Raw genomic sequence first — 21,381 nt, 5'->3', positions numbered from 1 at the left:
GAGTCAGGAGGAGGCTCCGCTGACTTTGGTGGGCTCACTGGAGGACCTTCAGTTGATGGTGGGCTTATCTAGATGGTCTGTGCTGAAATAGCTGAGCTCCCTTTCACATTACTTCTCGTCTTCCACCAGCCCGACCTTGTTTAAACAGCTGTGGCAGGAGTTCCCACTGTGGTGCAATGGGATCGGCGGCATCTTGGGAGCACTGGGACACAGGTTCAGTCCCTAACCCCTTAACTAGTGGGTTAAGGATCCAGCATTGCTCCAGCTGCAGCTTAGGTCACAACTGCGGCTTGGGTCTGATTCCTGGCCCAGGAACTCCATTTGCCGAGGGGTGACAAAAAAGAAAAAAAAAAAAAAAGCAGCTGTGGCAGTACTTCAAGTGAGAGAGCGAGGCACCTGAGGTCTCTTGGGACAAGAGTCAGAATCGGCTCCCCATCACTGCCACTGCACTGACCAGGACAAATCATAGGCCAGCCCAGCCTGGAGGGGTAGGGAAATAGACCCCAACTTCTTAGAAGAGGAACCATAAAATCACATCACAAGGTAGGGATATAAGGAGAGAAGAATGGCAGACACTTTGGCCATCAGTCCACCCCAGTCATCTCTGTGGGGGATCATGGATTCATGCATTTATTCCATCGATATAGTCTGAACACTTACTACGTGGCAAACAGTGGGCTAGAATCCTGGGGTTTCAGACATAAGACATGCTCTCTAGAGAGAAGCTAAAATTATGAAATAAATTATTACAAAGCCCACTCTTACCAAGGCTTGATACCAATGAGATAGAATTTAAGTTCTTGTGTTAAAACTTCACATTTACTTTCCTTACTTCATGCATTGGGCTGATGACATCTCTCCAAGGCTTGGGCAATGTTTGCCCTTCCCATCTTCCTATCTTCCAGATAAATGTTGCATGGGTGCAAATGATAAATGAAACGAGTGGCTCATATATACTATATGTATCTCAGCCCTCATGCAGGCGACTCGCCTCTCCACAGCTGGGTTCGTTGGCACAGTACCACGTACACACACGTCTTTCAGCCGTATTTGCTGAAGTGATTTAAACATGGCCCAATCACCATACAAACACACACGCTTTGGAAACGAGCCATTGGAAACACAGGGGTGAAGCTACCTGCCCTGTGAAAAGCCTGGTGAACAGAACATGTGGATCAGTCAATAGAACTTGGGTGCCTTTTAAGCATGGGAACGAAGGCATTTGAATTACAACAAGGGGTTCTCGAATGGGCCTCTTGAAAATACACATATTATTCTTTTACTAAAGTGAGAGGAGGTCTTTTCCTTCAAGGCCCATAGGAAAATTATAGACAATGAAACTTTTTTTTTTTTTGGTCTTTTTGTCTTTTGTTGTTGTTATTGTTGCTATTACAATGAAACTTTTTTGATTGATATTAATATTTTGTGGCATTTTACAAGAGGTGCTGGCAATTTCTGGTTGAACAAATTTTGAGAACCCCTGATTCTGGAAAGAGTCCGTCCCTCTGGTGGGCTGAGGTCAGAGGAGCTAGGAACTTGAATGGTCCTTCCTGTTTCTTGTCTGGGTGGCTCACAGCTGTCCACCTGCACATGGGTCACGTCCACGTCCTGCGGCAGCCATACCATGAAATCCATTTACAGTGGGTTCAGAAGCCTTGCTTAATTTTTCTCTTTTCTGTTCTCCTTTTCATAAGGAATATAAGCTCTTTCAGAACAGTCTTGGTAAAGGCAGTTTATAGAAGATGAAGGTTACTAAACATTGTTAAGGCCGCGAGCCTGGTAATTATGGACTCCATGCAAAGCACTTTAAACAAATTACCCCCAGCCTATAGCTCTCGCCAGAAACAGCTTGGGGACGGGGGAGGGGAGGAGGTATTGAGTGAAAAACAGCTGCTGGGATTTTACTTTCCCAGCTCACAGGGTGGAAACAGCCATTGAGTTATAATCAGGCTCTCCTGCTGCATAGGGGAGGCGTGAAAGGAAGAAAAAAGGGAAGAAAAAGCTTCTTTCCTGGGCCTCCAAAGTTTTCCTCTAGTAGCTAAAAGAAAACAAGAAGTACAAAGAGGCAAAAGCATCGTTGGGGAGTTCCTGCTGTGGCTCAGTGGGTTAAGAACTTGACACTGTCTGCGAGGATTCGGGTTTGATCCCTGTCCTCGCTGTTGGGTCAAGGATCTGGTGTTACTCTGTCTGTGGCATAGGCTGGTAGCTGCAGCTCCAGTTCAGCTCCTAGCCTGGGAACTTCCATCTGTCACAGGTGCGGCCGTGAAAAGAGGGGGAAAAAGCATCCTTGGGCCTGTTGGCCACCAGGTTCCCTGGAACCTGGAGACCCAGGAGCTGCAGGCAGAACAAAGCAGGGGACTGAGGTGGGGGTGGGGAGGCACATCCTGGTAGCTCAGCACTCAGCCTTCCTTCAGCCCCTGCTCAACTTCAGGTGTTTGCTCTTCTTTGCCCTGCCTACAGGCACTGTTGCTGGTGTTTTAGTTAAAATATATGAGTAAGTTGGCATATGTAGGGATAGTCAGAGAAGTTAGAAGAACTTATTTGTACTGATCCCTGTACACTCAGGCTGCACCAGCACAATGCACGGCCTGTCCACAGCTACTCCAACTCACATGCCCCTTCTTTTTTTGCTTCCACCCCAGAATCTCACAGAAAAAGGATTCTCTCCTTTTCTCAGAAGCTGCCTTTATGAGTTATCTAGGGCTGTCCTGAAAAGCACCACAGACAGGGGCACTTGAACACAGATGTGTCATCTCAGAGGCTGGAGGCTGGAGGTGGTGGCAGGCTGGGTTCCATGTGAAGCCATGCGGGAGAATGTTCCAGGCTTCTCTCCAGCTCTCCGTGGTTTGCCATGTATGATGCTTCTTGGCTGGGCGAAGCATCTCCCCATCTCTGCCTCCATGTTCTCATGGTCTTCTCACGTGCCTCTGTATCTGTGTCCGAATGTTCTAAAAGAAGGACACCAGTCACGTCAGGCCGAGAGCCTGCTCTACTCCAGCGTGACCCCATCTGAACTAATTATACCTGCAGTGACCCTGTTGCCAAATCAGGCCACGTTCTGAGGTTCTGTGGGCCAGGACACAACACACGGATTGTGAAGGAGCCCAGGTTAAACTATACATCGCCCCCTGGAGCTCAGCCTTCCACCAGTTTTGAGGTCCCGGCTTTGACCATGCAATCAAGCGGAATGGACAGAGTCCTGAGATAGGAGCCAAGAAGTAGCATCATTTGGGATCATATAACTTTAGAAGTATTAAGAAAGGAGTAGGAAACCTGAAACTTTTCATAATAGTAAAGCTGTGAGATCAAGATGAGGAAGAAGTAAAGATTCTTCAATGGCACGAGAAACTTTGGTTTTTTAAAGCACACTAGAATTTTTGTCGTAATATTTCCTCCTTGTCAAGCCTCCCACCATCTTGAATTGAAGCTAAATTTAGGTAAATAAGCTTTGTGTTTAAATGAAAGCTCTAGAGGATTTGAGGAGTGTCCTGTGACACTAAAATATATCTTTGAACGAACTAAATGTTTCCAGTTTAAGAGATAAAAGTAACCTGCATTTTGTTTCCCCTGAAGTATTGAAGAAACAATAGGAGAAAACTGAGTTAGCCAAATTTTGTACCGTTTGGTGGTTTGTCTCTGTTCTTTACAGAAACTCCTCTCCAGAGGAGTTCCCACTTCGGCACAGTGGAAACGAATCTGACTAGTACCAATGAGGTTGCCGGTTCGACCCCTGGCCTTGCTTAGTGGGTTAAGGATCCAGTGTTGCCTCCAGCTGTGGTGTAGTTGGAAGACGCGGCCCTAAAAAACAGAAAGAAAGAAGTGTGAGAAGTGACAGAGAAATCCTGGGTTGTATTTTGGACTTGCCAGCTGGCATTTTTTGGGCTCTAACCTTTACCAGGGAATTTTAGCTGATGAGCTATTCATAGCCAGGCTCGTGCACTTGGCATGACATTGCTCTGCTTGCAAAGTGTGGCAGCCTTTACCATTGCCATCGGCCTCTGCAGGAGGGGCAAGGAGTGAGTAGGGTCAGGACCACAAATGTGCAGGTTGACAGCAGCCACAGTTTCCAAGTTTCAGCACCAACGCCAGCTGTGTGTAGGATACAGTCACACATTCAACCTGGCTTTGTGTTCCGTCAGTGGCTCTTCTGGACCCACTATGCTCCACACCTGACAACTGGGCTCACCTGGCAGCTCACCCTCTGGTTTCCACCTCTGCCCCCTACCCCCTGGCAGAACTTGAACTCTCTCTTCTGCATCTGCCTTCTCACCAGCCTCGTTCTCTGGATGTCTTAGCCACTCCAGCCCCTGCCCCTTGAAGTCACTGACTTGTCCCTCTCCCTCTGCTGGGGTTCCTATTTGTACATTTAAATATCTTTGATACCATCCAGAAAACCACACTTAATTCAGCATCCCCACAATTCCAGACTAATTCTCGACAAAGGATGGAAGAGTGTATGGTGATGTCACCCCCAAACTTTGAAATGGGGGAGGGATTCATATTATTTCATATGAAAGGAGACCCTCACTCCCTTGTCTCCTATCTGATTTCAAGCAGCTTCTGCTGTTGTCAGTACATGAATATTCATATTTATAAATGAGTGAACACTGCACAAACACTACAATTAGATCCTGTGTTAAGCGCTAGGAAAAACACAAAGATTATTGTTTTCCTATGTAGTCCAAACATGTATCAATGAGGTAGAAAATAGCTTAATATTTTAATTTTTACAAATAATCTCTCTCAAAGCATCTAGCTAATACTTTGGGAGGACCTTTCTCTTTCATCCTTTCTGTCTCTTTGGCACTTACACTTTCATTCAACCTGGACTGGTTAAGACCCATTGTGTCCCAGTCACACACTGGTCTCAAGTCCTCATGTTGGGGAGACTCAGAAAGCACCTAAAGAGAGTACTTTTCACTGGGCAGGACTATACCCGCAGTTACCCCCCTCCTCCCCAGTAAAACTAAACTAAAGGAATGACAAGAGGTTAAAAACTAGCTTTAAACTTGTTATTAAAAAGGCATGTTATGTTGAATCACTATGTTGTACACTTGGAACTAACATAGCACTGATGGTCAAATATAGTTAATAAAGAAGGGGAAGAAAGAAGGAAGGAAGGAAGGAGAGAGAGAGGGAGGGAAGGAAGGAAAGAGAAAGAAAAGGAAAGAAAGAGAAAGCAGGGAGGGAAGGGAGAAGGGAAAGGAGGGAAGGAAGGAAGCAAGAAGGAAAAGAAATATTTAGGTTTAGGAATTTTCTCTTAGCAAACAATTAAGAAGAATATGAAGAAACATTTAACTTCCAAGCTATTCATCCTTGTGTTTTACATTATAAAAATAATAGAAAAAACCCACGTGTATAATAATAGGAGATTAAGTGACCCTAAGTAAACCTAGAAAAAGGAATTCATTGCAACTATTCAAATGTAGAAGCCTACTATGGATAGATGTTCATAGTTTACAAAAGAGTATGTATATGTTATGCTGAATAATATGCCTTGTATGTATAGACCACATTTTGTGTGATGCCATTTTACGTTAAAACACCCACACACAGCCCACCACACACACACCTGAAACAACAGGTGGTTAGAATCCAGAGTGTCGACTGTGACCCTTTCTGGATAGAGGATGAATGAGACTGTAGACCATCTTCTTTTTCCTCATCCGATTTTTCTATTTTTTTTTCTACCAACACCCAGATATTGTATTTTGAATTATTTTTAAACTTCTGAGATAAAAAGCTTATTGGGATAACTTTTTCTAAATATGGCCGTGCCTATTGTTTTACCTTTTGCAGCATATAGTGACCTAGGCTACTACATCATCAATAAGTTGCACCATGTGGATGAGTCAGTGGGGAATAAAACGAGAAGGGCCTTCCTGTATCTTGCTGCCTTCCCGTTTATGGATGCCATGGTGAGTAGAGAGCGCTAGCAAATTTAAAAAAAAAAATACGGTAAAAAATATATAACCTAAAATTTACTATGTTAACCATTTTGACTTTTTATTAAAGTATGGTTGATTTACAATGTTGTGCCAACGTCTGCTGTACAGCAAAGTGACCCTGTACCTTCCCTTTCTCATACTCTCTTCCATCCTCTTCTATCCCAAGAGACTGGAAAGAGTTCCCTGGGCTGTGCAGTAGGATCTCATTACTTATCTATTCTAAATGGAAGAGTTTGCATCTGTTAGCACCAACTGCCCATCCATCCCACTGCCTCCTCCCCCCACCCCTGGCAACCACAAGTCTGTTATGTCTGTGAGTCTGTTTCTGTTTTGCATTTAGGTTCACTCGTGCTGTAGTTTAGGTTACACATGTGAGTGATATCATATGTTAACCATTGCTCTGCATGTGGTTCAGGGGTGTGTAGCACATTCACACTGTTGTGAATCCTCAGAGCTCTTTTCATCTTGGGATACTGACTTTATTCCCATGAACCACTGACTCTCCATCCTCCCCTCCCCAGCCCTGGCACCTTGGAAGTGGAAATGGCCCCACTGTTTCCCCCAAAATGGGCAGCACACTTGACGCTGTCTTCACTGCCTCCGAGTGATTCTAACTGTGATGATGCACACAAAACATAAACTCACCATCTTAACTGTTTCCAAGTGCTCACTTCAGTGGCTTTAGGCGTGTTCACATCCTCTGGCTCCCATCACCCCACCCCCACCCTCAGCTCCCCATCCGCCCAGCTGAGACTCTTCCCCCTTGGACACCAGCCCCTGGCACCCACCACTCCCCTTCTGTCTGTATGAGCTTGACTGCTCTCAGCACCTCATGAGCAGAATCACACAGTATTTGTCTTTTTGTGTCATTTAACATACCGTCCTCAAGGTCTGTGTTGTATGTAGCCTGTGTCAGCATATCCTTCCTTTTGAAGGCTGAATAATATTCCTTGTATATATAGACTACATTTTGCTTATCCATTTATCCATCACTGGGCATTTGGGTTACTGCCACCTTTTGGCAATTATGAAAAACGCCTCTATGAACATGGATGGGCAAATATCTCTTGGGGTCCTTGGTTTAGTCCTTTTGAGTGTATACCCAGAAGAGGTATTATTGAATCATACAATAATTCTATTTTTATTTTTCTGAGGACCCATCATTCTGAACCACAGCAGCTGCACCATTTTACATCCCCACCAGCAGTGTACAAGAGTTCCAATTGACCACTGGCTTTTAACCAGTCTATCTGGTCAGTTTATTTTATGAGCATTATCTGTATGTGCCACACGTTCTGACTGGAGGCAAGAGAGCTCGTTGGAAAATTTGATTCAAATATAAATTCCTTTCTGATATATTCAGGATCAAAGGATCAGGATAGCTTTTTGATAAATTTACCACTCGTGTGGTATAAGCGCCCAGAGCTTTTTTAGAGTAAGACTCTCTTCAGTATACTGATAGGATTTTATTACTTTAATAAGCAGCTTTGCTGGATTAGCTAAGGGTCACTCGCTTCCATAGATTAAATTCTTTGTCATGATACTGAAGAGTTCTCAAGGGATGCTTTTTTCCTATTCATCTGTGTTACAGATACAAAACAGACTTAGCAAAAAAATTATATATATATGTTTGTATGTATATATATTTCCAACAGTGGCTAATGCTAGAAAATAAATCCTGTCTTTGGGCTCCATTTTAAATTACCTTGGAAGGAGACGATGTGTATAGGATTTCTTTTCACCACCCCTTTCCTCAAGTTATATATACATTAGACTGTAAGGTGAATGGATAGCCATACTAAGGTAAGGCAACAGCCCCAGATCCTGGGAGAAATGCAACTAGGCAAAAATGTATGTGGTCCCTCCTCTCAGATGTCATCAGAAGTCTTAGTTTGGGAGCTCCCTTCGTGGCTCAGTAGTTAACGAACCTGACTAGGATCCATGAGGATGTGGGCGTTGCCATGACCTGTGGTGTAGGTCACAGACGCTGCTCAGTTGCTGTGGCCATGGCTAGGCCTACAGCTGTAGCTCCGATTAGACCCCTAGCCTAGGAACTGCCATATGCCACAAGTGCAGCCCTGAACAAAACAAAACAAAAACAACTTAGGAGAAGTCTTAGTTTGGTCATGAGCATAGCCTCATTGAATCTGACAGCTTTCTACCTGTGTACATGGGAGCCTTAAATATTATACTCTTAGTTTTGACTAAAGGTTCTGATTTTCCATTGTCGTGACATCACTTTAGGTGGGGAATTTGGCCATTGAAACACTTCTCCCTGGATTTTCTTTTTTCTTCCTTCTCACCAGGTGTGTTTACTCTGGTCACCGACACAGACCCCCTACCCCCTCCCAGACCCACCCTCGCCCCCAAAAGAAAAGGCCAAGGGGTTGGAGTATGTAGAACCAGATTCCCCACGGTGCCCAGACTGGACTGAGGTGGCATCACAGGGCTTTCAAAGCAGTGAGAGAACTGAATGGAGTGACCTTTTCCATATCCTAGGAGAGTAAAAGCCCAGAGTCCATGGTTCTGCTCTAATACCTGCCCCCCCTGCCCCCCCAAGCTGTACTGGGACTTTGTAAACACACAGAAGAATTACAGGTATATGTGAGTTTAAGGATCTCACAGACTCTTTAGTGCCCTGTGTTCCACTCCTCTTCTGTATTTATTTGCCCCAAGAGTTTCCCAAATGCAGTCTAACACCAAAATGTTGTGATAGGCACCCTTTGCTTCTGTGTTTCATCTATCAACTCCCCCAACGACTTAGTAGTAAGGGACTGCTAATAAAAACCAAAATAGTATACATCACCTCCACACACACACACACACACACACACACACACACACACACACACACATCCTGTAGCATGGCCCTGGTGTATTAGTTGGAGAGAGAATACTTGAAAACCACAAAGCTTATCAGCCACATGGCTTTCAGTCAACAAAGATAGCCCACAAGCCGCAAATGTTATCTATGCTTTGTATTTCTTTTCACATTTGGCACCTTGGGACCTGAGTTGAGGAAGGAAGTAGATGTACAAGCTGCTATCTAAAGTCTTGACACAGACTGAGGGAATATGCCATTCTTATCTGATTGTGTTGCGCTCACATGAAATGTTATTTCTATGTCAGTTCAGGTCGGCTTTTACAGGTAAGAAGGATGATCCTTAAAGAGATCTTGCTTGGAACTTCAGACCCTCTCCAAACCCACCATCCCGTGGGCTTGTCAATGTCTGCAACTCCTGTTGGACCTTCTTCTTAATTGCCCTCAAAGGCACCAAGTGTCAGACCAGATGCTGCCCAAACTTGCAGAGAAGGAAATAGTAGAATGCTAATCAGTCCATGAGAGCCTGTAATGACTGTAGTAACTCAGAACCAATTCAGAGCCCTCACTGGAATGTGCTTCCTTTACGGAGAACGTAGCTGCTTTGTGATTCCCACTGCCCGTGGAGAGAGGGGTCGCCTTCTCCGTCCCTGGTATTCCTCCAACTTTGCTGCCAGGCACACTAGTCCACATGTAACTGGGTACCAGTAAATACTGGGCAGGCACTGGTTCTACTGAAAATTCTTCTGTGGCCACCAGGCTAAGTTATGGCCATTTTAATGAAGATTTGTCAAACTTGTGCTACCAAGGTTTGGGGGATGGATGGGTACAAAGTCTATTTCGGGAACACCCAGGAACTCATAACAACCAGAAATAACCTAATCTTGCAAGTGTATCTAATGCCCGATTCTTTCCTTTCTGGCAGGCCTGGACGCATGCTGGCATTCTCTTAAAACACAAATACAGTTTCCTGGTGGGATGTGCCTCAATCTCAGACGTCATAGCTCAGGTAAATATGGTCTGTGTGTCCATCAGGGCTGCTCAGAGCCCCTTTCTGGTGGTGGACAGAACCGCTGATGCCCCCTTTACATCAGCCACTCTGCAGGGCATCCCTATATAACTCAAATCCAATGTGGACTTTGATAATGCTTGTTCAATGAATGAGAAAATGAAACCTTCCATGATACAAGTACGTAGGATCTTGCACGAAGGGGATTTGTAGGAATTTAAGTTTATTATCAGGGGTTTTGACCTTATTATTAGGGAGCTTGCATGTGAAATGAGTCTAAAGCCACAATTGGTAGGTGGTCACAGGTCACTGGGCACTTGGCTGGGTGAACACATGGGCCTCTGTGTTGCCAAGTCACTGGGTTTTGGTTTCCAGAGAGCACACCTAGGAATTATTCTCTTTTTTTTTTTCTTTTTTCTTTTAATAGCTGCAGCTGCGGCATATGGAAGTTCATGGGCCAGGGGTCAAATCCAAGCCGCAGCTTTGTCCTCCGCCAAAGCTATGGCAACACTGGATCTGAGCCGCATCTGCAAGCTACGCTGAGGCTTATGGCAATGCTGGATCCTTAACCCACAGGTCAAGGTCAGGGATCCAACCCATATCCTCGTGGATACTAGTCGGGTCCTTAACCCATTGAACCACAATGGGAACTCCTTGGGAATTATTTCTAAATGCTGCTGCCACCTGCGGCTGCCACTCTGTCATTCCCCCACGTTTGGAAGGAACCATGAAGTTAGTTCTGAGAGGAAGACCTACCTTATACTTTCTCTTCTGTCTGGCTCCCCGGAGTCTGGCCCCAGGCCTGGTTTCCATTCTCCTTCGTTTATTCTTCCACCAAGGATACCTCATGGAAAATTTCAGCAGAAAATTAGACTTAGTTCCTGTAGCCTCAAGTTAGACTTAGTTCCCACAATCAGGGGTTGGGAGGATGATTTCTTTATAGAGGAGGAGGTTGGACTGATTTGAAGCTCCCTTCCCAGGGCTCAGGGCCATCCTGTGACCGTGTGCACGCATTTCTTCCTGGTTTTTCCCTGTTGCACCTGTTAGTCTTTCGGCCACCTTTTTGAAATAACCTGCTTTTAACTGCTAGCACCTCCCTAAAGGCCAAGGGTTAAATTTCCAAATTAATTGCGTTTACTCCATGGATAACTATTAAAAGTAATTTAAATTAATTTCTGCTGGAGTTCCCATTGCAGCTCAGCAGGTTAAGGACCCAACATAGTGTCTGTGAGGATACAGGTTCAATTCTGGCCTCGCTCAGTGAGTTAATGACCCCATGTTGCTGTGGCTGTGGCACAGGCTGGCAGCTGCAGCCCCAATGCAACCCCTCGGCCGGGAACTTCCATGTGCCATGGGTGTGGCCATAAAAAGAAAATTAATTAATTAATTAATTAATTTCTGCTAACACTGTGTGTGTGAGAGCAAGTGTGTGTATGTACACATGCATACACATACACATGTCTGAATTTTAGCTAACATCATTCTTTGATATGTCTTTGTTAATTTTCTTTTATTAGAGATTTTTTTTTTCCTGGTCTTGTCATTCATCCTCTGGAGAATGAACTAAACTGCCTTATTCACTCTAATCATTTAATTTGAAATTAAGGAAATCCTTCTCATTTTCAGCGTTAGCATCAGCAGCTCAATGAGCATTTGTAGATGTGTTATATTAAAAGCAGAAGGACCAAAAAAAATGTTGTCTTTGTCTAAGATAAACGTAGTAAGCATCCAAGGGTGGAGGAAAAAATCATGTCCCTGAAAAATGCTTTACCAGTACGCCCACAGCCACTTCCCTTCTGCATTTTAAACCTGGTCCTGGCCTCTGTCTATTGGAAGGGTGCAAAAGTTCAGAATAAACATATCTGGTTCGTAGGAGTGATGGAAGTTGGATTCGTACACCATCTGGCCTCAGGCTATTTCTGATGATGTAGTTTTTTTGGTAGGTTTTGGGGTTTTTTTTTTTTGTCTTTTTTTTTTTTTTTTGCCTTTTCTAGGGCCGTACCTGCGGCATATGGAGGTTCCCGGTCTAAATCGGAGCTGTAGCCACCGGCCTACACCAGAGCCACAGCAACGCGGGATCTGAGCCACGTCTGCAACCTACACCACAGCTCACGGCAACACCAGATCCTTAACCCACTGAGCAAGGCCAGGGATCGAACCCGAAACCTCGTGGTTCCTAGTTGGATTCATTAACCACTGCGTCACCACGGGAACTCCATTTTTTTAGGATCACACCTGCAGCATGTGGAGGTTCCCAGGCTAGGGGGCTAATCAGAGCTACAGCTGCTGGCCTACCTCAGAGCCACAGCAGTGTGGGATCCTTAACCCACTGATCGAGGCCAGGGATCAAACCCGAAACCTCATGGTTCCTGGTCAGATTTGTTTCTGCTGCACCATGATGGGAACTCCTGAAGTAGTTATTTTAAACCTTGAGTTCCTCCCACTATTTAGTTGGTGAAATAAATTCAATTTTTTTCTTAAAGTCTTTCACCCCACCCCCACCCCAGCTTCATTCCTCCCGTTACTTGAAAGCATTTGTCAATTAGCAAAGATGGTGATGAATAAATAGATCCTAGGCAGAGTTCTTTGAAAGATCACCTTGGCATAGACAGATAGGGAGTGATCGCCAATGATACAATGAAAATAGTTTATCGTGCCTTGAATTTCAGTGGCAACTCCCTTTTAAAAAAAATAATTTACTAAGCTAATTGATTTCACATCATAATACAAATGAAAAAACACTCTTGGTTGGGTTCTAACATGGTGTGCTTTCTGTGTCACCATCGTTGTTATGGTCATATGATGTTTTTGTTTTCCTTCACGATCACCAGGACTTTTATAGCTTGCTCATTATCAAAATGAGAATTCTCCTGGGGTCGTTGGATCGCACTGGGACCCCTTGTCCTTTTCCCTTTCCTCTGTCATCAGCTCTTGTCTTGGGAAGTCAGCTGAGGTCCCCAGGATGGGATCCCTAGATCCCAGTTAAGTAATCTGGCTGCACTACTGTAACCCCTCCTTGTCTCCTGCCTTCCATTCCAGCCTTCTGGCAAGATCCCAGTCCAGAACCACCCAATGGCATGCATCTTGCACCACTTGCACCCTGGTAGCAAGTGCTCCTGCAAAAAGTGGGACAAACCAACCAAACGATAAACTCCTAATCTCATCACTCACCTCAGCTAACATTAGTAACCATGTCAGAGGGTCTCCACCCCCTTCACTGTCCCCAGCAGGTGACCTCATTTCTCACCTCGCCGAGAAATTCTTTTTCTGGCCACCAGACCTACAAGACTTCCTTCAGACCCTTGCATTGTCTCTGTTTCATCCCCTGGCCCCCACTATGGGGAAGAAGGTTCCCTCCTCTGCCCAAGGCCACTTTTCCCACCTGTGCCTGTCCTGCCCTTTCTCAGGAACCTTATCTACCAGTTATCAGTGATTCCTTCTCTCTCCCCTGGACCATTTCTCTTGCCCTGGAAACAGGCTCACATATCTGCCATCTTGATACAGCAACAACACCCAGCTTTTTCTGGCTCCCACGGACCTCTTCAGCGTCAATACCCTCTCTCTTTACTGCTTCACAGTCCAATCTTTCAGAAGAGTGGTTTCCTCTCATGGTCTCCATCTTTTCACTTCTCTGTCCTCCTTCTACCTACTCCAGGCTGACTCCACACCCATCCGTCCACCCACACAGGTCTTACCAATGACCTCCTGCCCTTGAATCCAGCGGACGGTTTCCGTCGACTTAGTGGGCGTCTCAGCAGCACTTCACTCTGCTGACTCCTCCCCCTTCCATGAAACACCGCTCTCCACTGGCTCTCCCTCCACCACATCCTGGTTTCTCTTCTATTTCTGACAGCCCCGCTCATCTATTGGTGTGTAAATGTTGAAGTTCCTCAAACCCGTCTCTCCTCACTGTGTATGCCATGCATGAAGACTCTACTGCATGCCCTCCATTTATGCCGTCTGTGACGTGATCGATCATCACCAAGGAAATATTTGCAGCCAAGCCCTCTCCTCTAAACTCTAGACAAAGTATCTAAATGTCTCTGGGATAATTGCACTCAGATCCTTCAGAGGCATCTTCAGCTTCCATTCATAATTTTCATGATCTTGATGACTGCGTTTTTCAGTGAATCGGGGACACTGCCATCGGCTCAGAAACCTGGGAACTACCCTAGGTGCATTCCTCTCCATTAGCATCTTTTATAAACTCTTTTTTTTTTTTTTTTGGTCTTTTTAGGGCCGCATCTGCGGCATGTGGAGGTTCCCAGGCTAGGGGTCTAATCGGAGCTGTAGCTGCCAGCCTCCACCACAGCCACAGCAATGCCAGATCCGAGCGGCGTCTGCAACCTACACCACAGCTCACAAAAACGCCAGATCCTTAACCCACTGAGCGAGGCCGGGAATCGAACCTGCAACCTCATAGTTCCCAGTTGGATTCGTTTCTGCTTCGCCATGGCGGGAACTCCCTCTTTTATAAATTTTTAATCCTGGATGTTTCTTTGTCTTCCCTCTTCTCCACATCTCTGCTGCCTTGCCCTGGTCTGAGAAATTCTCCCACCTGGACTCCAAAATGCCTCCTAACTCGGGTCTGCCCGGGTCTCCTCACTTCCCTACTGCGTCCACGGTGAAATTCTGGCCACCTCACCCCTGCCTGCTTTAAAATTACCTCCTGGTGTTCTTGAGAGAAAAAGCCAAAATCCTGATCATGGCCTCCAGCCCTGCTTCCCCCCAACCCAGCGCCGTCACCCTCCTCTGTCCCTTTACTCTTTGCCCTCCAGCCATGGGGTCTCACTTCCAGACCTCGATGTGGCTGAGCACCCCGCCCTGGGGTCTTCGCCTGGATCCTCCTGCCCAGAAGGAAATGCCCTGCCTTGGCTCTCCCACAACCTCCGACTCCTGCCACCTCCTGCCCAGGCTCTGGCTCTCGGCTCAGATGCACCCACGTGGGTTGCCCTCCCCACCCACAGCCCAGCTCTCCCAGCATTGCCGCCCTCCTTCCTTCACGGGCCCTTCACAGGTTGTCAGTGGCTGCTCACTGGCATCACTGCTGATCACACATCTACCTTCCCTGCTAGACTGTCGGCCCCAGAACAGTCTGAGGCAGTCTCATCTATCATCGAATCCCCAGCACCCAGGACGGGGCCAGCACGCATCAGGCTCTCGATAGGAAAAATCCACACCCCTGAGACAGTAGGTTCCCCTCAGAAAATAATCCGACAAAGTTTTGATGGCTTTATCAGATTCGAACATCTCAATTCTGGATTGAAATGCAAAAGGCTCATGTGTTTATTTAAATTGATAATTGATATAAGATCTGCGATAAGTCTGGACCACAGGGCATAGAGTTCTTAACACGGGAGAGGCTAATAAAGTCCTTTTTTTTTTTTTTTTTTTTTGTCTTTTTGCCATTTCTTGGGCCGCTCCCGAGGCATATGGAGGTTCCCAGGCTAGGGGTTGAATCGGAGCTGTAGCCGCCAGCCTACGCCAGAGCAACAGCAATGCAGGATCCGAGCCGAGTCTGCGACCTACACCACAGCTCACGGCAACGCCAGATCCTTAACCCACTGAGCAAGGCCAGAGACCGAACCCATGACCTTATGGTTCCTGGTCGGATTCTTTAACCACTGAGCCACGACGGGAACTCTGACGAAGTCTTCACTTTGGCCTTGAATTGCTACCGACCAAATGCCTCCATCCCACTCTTGCCCACTCTGCTCCTCAGGCCACTGTCTTGTCATCTCCTTCACGTCCAGATCCTCCTCCTTGATCCTGCTCATCTTACATGGCCATCCTGACTGCTGGGACCCTTCCTGGACTTGGCAAAGCAGGGATTGATCTTCATGGACTCATTTTCCCACCAGTGGGGTCTGGGAAGCCAAGGATTCTAGATATTTTTTAGCAATAACCTTAACCAGAGGTGCAGCCGCCTGAAAAGAATCTCAGTGATGAATATAATACAAGGATTGTGTGGCTCTTCCAGTGAACCCCCTTGTCTGACCCTGAATTCTGCATGAGCAGTATTGGGCTACGGCCCAAGTTTCTGTTCTCTTTCTTATCAGTGTCAAGGTTTTCGCTCAGAAGATCCATCTCATCCAGGGGCAAGAGGTCTTCTCCCCTGGATGAGGGTTCCGTCTTCTCCCCACTGACTTGTTCTCTTTTTTCTTTTTTTTTTTTTTTGTGCTCCCACAGCATATGGAGGTTCCCAGGCTTGGGGTCCAATCGGAGCTGTTGCCGCCGGCCTACACCAGAGCCACAGCAAAACCGGGATCCGAGCCACATCTGCAAGCTACACCACAGCTCACGGCAACGCCGGGTCCTTAACCCACTGAGCAAGGCCAGGGATCGAACCCGCAACCTCGTGGTTCCTAGTCGGATTTGTTAACCACTGCGCCACGACGGGACCTCCTCCACTGACTTGTTCTTGTTTCGGCACCCCTCAGGTCGTTTTCGTTGCCATTCTGCTGCACAGTCACCTGGAATGCAGAGAGCCCCTGCTCATCCCCATCCTCTCGTTGTACATGGGCGCCCTGGTGCGTTGCACCACCCTGTGCCTGGGCTACTACAAGAACATCCACGACATCATCCCCGACAGGAGTGGACCCGAGCTGGGGGTAGGTCCTTCGGCCTCGCAGACACCCGTCTGCACCTTCGTGTGGAGTTCAATGTCACCCCACCCCTATGGGAAACACGACATCCGTGTAACCAGCACATACCCTGGGATGGCCTATCCAAAGGCCAAGTGCTCCGCAGTGTCCACAGGGAAGGGCAGGTGGAGACCTGATAAACTCTGGAGGTGGAAGAGACCTTAGAGGTCGCCTCCAGCCTCCTTGCCTCCACACGAGGAGACCTGGGCAGGGTGAGTCGTGTCAGGCCAGGAAGGAGACACAACATTTCTGGTGCTCCTTGCTCTCTGTTGTCACAAGTAAGTCATTCTATAGTCAGCAAAGACTTTAGGACCTATGGTTCCATTGAACTCACATTTGGTTATTTTTAATTTGGAGGGGGTGCTTTTTTAGGGCTGCACATGCAGCATATGGAAGTTTCCAGGCTAGGGGTGGAATCAGAGCTGTAGCTGCCAGCCTATGCCACAGCCACAGCAATGCCTCTGTGACCTACACCACAGCTCACAGCAACGCTGGATCCTTAACCCACTAGACAAGGTCAGGGATTAAACCCTAGTCCTCATGATTACTAGTCAGATTCGTAACCCCTGAGCCACGACGGGAATTCCACATTTGGTTATTTTTAATTTCACAGCAGGGATCCAGGCTGTGTTCACACTTTCTGCACTTGCCAAACACAGTCACTCATTCAGGTACCTTCTATGGAGGGAGTAGAGCATTTCGGAAACACAGGGCAACACAGGAATTTTTTGATTTTTTTATTTTTTGTCTTTTATGGCCACACCCGTGGCAAATAGAAGTTCCCAGCCCAGAGGTCGAATCAGAACTGTAGCTGTTGGCCCATGCCCGAGCCATAGCAACGCAGGATCCGAGCTGCATCTGTGACTACAGTTCACCGTAATGCCAGATCCTTAACCCACTGAGCAGGGCCAGGGATCGAACCTGCATCCTCATGGTTACCAGTCAGATTCATTTTCACTGAGCAACAATGAGAACTCCCAACACAGGAAGTTTTAAGATACGGTCTCTGGCCTCAAGCAGTCTTATGTTCCACTTGGCTTATCTGCCAAAACAGAAGCGACAGTTACACATGAATCCAAGACAGCAACCACAATGGGACCACTAGAGACTCTCTCACTGAGGCTGAGAGAAGGAAGATAGGGATGTGGTCTAAGAAGCCTCCTTGGTGGAGGCTGAGCTTGACCTTGAAAGGTGAATAAAGTACAAGAAAGGTATAACCTTGCACAGGGGGCCAAAGCACTCTTTTCATGTCACTATAAATAGTACCTGATTTTCCTGTATGCTAATCTTCTCTACCCTTAGGTATCGTTTGGGTTGATAGCCATCTAGCTGTTGCCCTGGTGGTCTCATGGATAGGTCTCTCCATCTAGCTGTAAGACAGACATGCCTGACTGTATATGTAGCCCTGAGAAGTGTAGGTTACCACACTCCACCCCCGATCCCCCCCGTGACCACATCACTTTTGTCATGTCAAAACAGTCATGGTATTGCCTCACCTTATCTGAGATCAGGCCATCAGTAATATCATAGCTAGTTATTTCCATCACAAGGACAGCCACATCTCATTGGTCTCGTCGGTAACAGTCAACATTCAGCCACCAGCAAAGGGAAATAAAGTGACTGAGATGATTCCATGATGGAACGCTTACCCTCGTGAGGAATCAACAGCCAAACTGCATAATGAAAGCCAGGATTTAGAGATACACATGGAGCTCCCTCTGGGGTGCAGCAGGGTAAGGATCCAGCGTTGCCATAGCTGTGGCATAGGTCGCAGCTGTGGCTCACATTTGATCCCTGGCCCGGGAACTTCCATATGGCTCAGATGTGGCCATAAAAAAATTAAAATTAAAAAATAAAGAGAGTTCCCATCATGGTGCAGAGGAAATGAATCTGACTAGGATCCATGAGGTTGGGGGTTCGATCCCTGGCCCTGCTCAGTGGGTTAAGGAAACCCTGGTAAGGACTCAGAACGCACAGCTCTGATTAGACCCCTAGCCTGGGAACCTCCGTATGCCGCAGATGCAGCCCTAAAGACAAAAGTAAATAAATAAATAAGGAGAGCACACATCTTTGCTATAGAATTCTTAATAAAGCATCTTCTCTTTACCAGACTTTTATTTTGCTTATGCTTCTGAACATTTACAAGACTCATTCATGTCAGAGCTTTGAGAACAGGAACCTCTCTGTAGTAGGTATAAACAGTGCCCAAATAATTAGGCACTTTTGTAAGCTGACTGATTCCAAAATAAATTATACTAATTTTTTACTTCTGTGAGTTACCTCTTACTGACATGGCTTCTAGCCAGTCAGTTTCATGATTTAAACAAAAACTAATTTCCAACCTGTCTCTCAGCCTATGAGGTTGAGTTCTGCCTGGGTTAAAATTGCCCTGTTTGGAAAACAGTGGTTTGGATGCATCAAGCTCAAACACGTGTTTTGATTTCACAGGAGCTTGCCAACCATCTGAGTTAATTTCTAATAAGACTGTACTGTTTTATGTTAATTCAACTTGGGTTATCTATACAGCCTTTTTTCCTATATTATTTTTTAAGGATAGTGAATTGGTTCATGATTGACATCAGAAGAAAAGGCTTTGGGAGTTCCTGTCGTCTCAGCAGTTAACAAATCCAACTAGCATCCATGAGGATGCGGGTTCAATCCCTGGCCCTGCTCAGTGTGGGTTAAGGATCCAGCATTGCCGTGGCTGTGGTGTAAGCCGGCAGCTATAGCTCTGATTCAGCCTCTAGCCTGGGAACTTCCACATGGCACAGGTGTGCCCCCACCCCCAGAAAAAGAATTGCTTTCAGTATGTCTCACATTACTTCACCACATATCTTTATTTTATAATAAATCCAGGAGTTCCCATCGTGGCGCAGTGGTTAACGAATCCAACTAGGAACCATGAGGTTGCAGGTTCGGTCCCTACCCTTGCTCAGTGGGTTAACGATCGGGCATTGCCGTGAGCTGTGGTGTAGGTTGCAGATGAGGCTCGGATCCCGCGTTGCTGTGGCTCTGGCGTAGGCCAGTGGCTACAGCTCCAATTGGACCCCTAGCCTGGGAACCTCCATATGCCGCGGGAGCGGCCCAAGAAATAGCTAAAAAGACAAAAACAAACAAACAAACAAAAATCCAGTGAAGCAAGATATCCTTCTTCTCTAATACTGTACAATATTGTGTACTCTACCCAACATGCCCACTGAGTTCACCGAGAATGAAATAATAAGGTAAATGTTTTAAAATGCTTCCTATGATATGGAAATTCTTTGCCCCGTTCTCTTGCTGTAGGGAGATGCAACCATAAGGAAGATGCTGAGCTTCTGGTGGCCTCTGGCTCTCATCTTGGCTACACAGAGAATCAGCAGGCCTATTGTCAACCTCTTTGTTTCCCGGGACCTTGGTGGCAGTTCTGCAGCTACAGAGGTAGGGCGGATCCCGGGTGTGTGGGACGTGAAAAATGAGGTGGGGGAGTCGGATGACCAGCTTGCTTCTAATCCATCTTGAGAGCTCAAGAAATTCTGTGATGTTAACTTTTGTGACACACTCTCAGAACAGACCATGATGGAAGATAATCTAAGAAATGGAATGTATGCATATGTTGTGTCACTTTGCTGTACAGCAGAAATTGACACAACATGGTAAATCAACTGTACTTCAATTTTTTTAAAAAATTATGTAACACGGTCCCACAAGGAGGCCTTGAAGATCTCCATCCGTGACTTAGAATCAAGTGGTTTTATATTTTATGAGCATGGAAGAAAATATCTCATCTGCCCTTCTCTTTTACCATATGAGGAAACCCTGGTCAGAACTCAGAACACACAGGAAGCTGGGCTCATGTTAGAATCCAGATTTTATGTCTGCATCCCGTGGCCTCCCCAGTCTCCCAGGGTGATGCCTCCTCACCGTAGCCGCAGAGGATGATGGAACCTGCCATGCGCAGTGGCGGACGGGAGGGCAGCCAGAGAGTGAAGGCTGATGCCTCCGTTCTGACCTGCCACTTCTTTCCTGTGCCTTCTCATCTCCTGCCTGTGCTGCCAGCCCTCAGTGGCTTTGTGTGCTCCTTGGCAATTTGCCCTCCTCCAGTGGCAGGGCGGGGGGCTCCAGTATGTTCTCCCAACTCAAGAAATTGATCTGAAAACTGGAAGCTCCTCCAAAAAGAGTGGAAGCACTTTTTTCCATCTTTCGAGTGTGGTATGAACAAATAGAATGACTTCATTTGTTTCCTCCTCCGCTGCCCTCTGGAGAATTAGTTCTGTCTCTGGAACTGCTGATCCTTCAGGAAGGCTGAGGGTGGCTCATGAGGGCCTCCTGTTGATGCGTCGCCCTTGACTGCTCTGTCAGCATGTTTTCAGGTTGGGGTCTCCTGCCCGTTTCCATGTCCCGGGAAGCAGCGCGTGTTGGAAAGAGGAGCATATAAATCACAAGCAAATGATTTCTCTTGCCTCTGCAGCTTCCTGGGTGTTGTTTTTTGAATCATGAATGTCATCTGGGATGGCTTCTGTGACATAGCAGCTTTTTTACTTACATAGTTCAGCTTCAGTTGCCCAGTAAAAAGCACGGGACCCCCACCTCCCAATCACCTGTGTGATGAATAGAATTCTACCTTCCCCTTAGAAAAAAACAAGGCAAATGATATATTTGAGCCATTTCTAAATGGACCTCAGGGGCATAGACATAGCATGTTGGGGTGGGAGGCAGAGCTGACATGGATTGGCTGCCTCTGATACATTCGCACTCACTTACATTTCATTGACTCCCAACAACCCTGAGTGATGGGTACTGTTATTCTCACCGTCCTGCTGGAGGAATAGAAAGGGGGCCCTAAGCAGGTTAGTGCTTTGCACAGCTGGGCAGTGATGACATGGGGTTGGATCCGAGTCCACCTGATTCCAGGGGTCTTGGGTCCATCACATGCTCCTCACAGGACTAGGTTTCTTCACCTGACGGGGACTTAGCTTT

The 21,381-nt window shown here is 46.5% G+C and overlaps 1 protein-coding gene across 2 annotated transcripts in view; it reads left to right on the top strand.

Annotated features, from left to right (window-relative positions):
• The window catches only part of ANKH (ANKH inorganic pyrophosphate transport regulator), a 165,525-nt gene that overhangs the window by 101,826 nt on the left and 42,318 nt on the right, over window positions 1–21,381 (top strand). For both annotated transcript variants that reach the window (XR_014830779.1, XM_003359727.6), the window contains exons 3-6: window positions 5,800–5,918; window positions 9,695–9,778; window positions 16,219–16,389; window positions 19,708–19,842. Coding sequence is in view for 1 of the 2 variants with exons in the window: in XM_003359727.6 (XP_003359775.2) it covers window positions 5,800–5,918; window positions 9,695–9,778; window positions 16,219–16,389; window positions 19,708–19,842 (509 nt within the window). In the remaining variant the exon portion in view is untranslated. The remainder of the gene's footprint in view (window positions 1–5,799; window positions 5,919–9,694; window positions 9,779–16,218; window positions 16,390–19,707; window positions 19,843–21,381) is intronic.

This window comes from Sus scrofa, chromosome 16 (assembly GCF_054392235.1).
Source record: "Sus scrofa isolate SSC_HxYL_T2T_F1_AM1 chromosome 16, Sscrofa_HxYL_maternal_Yorkshire_Landrace_v2.0, whole genome shotgun sequence".
In the NCBI taxonomy this organism is placed as follows: domain Eukaryota; kingdom Metazoa; phylum Chordata; class Mammalia; order Artiodactyla; family Suidae; genus Sus; species Sus scrofa.
Note: the sequence above shows the minus strand (reverse complement) of the source record. Positions and strands in the feature narration are given on the sequence as shown.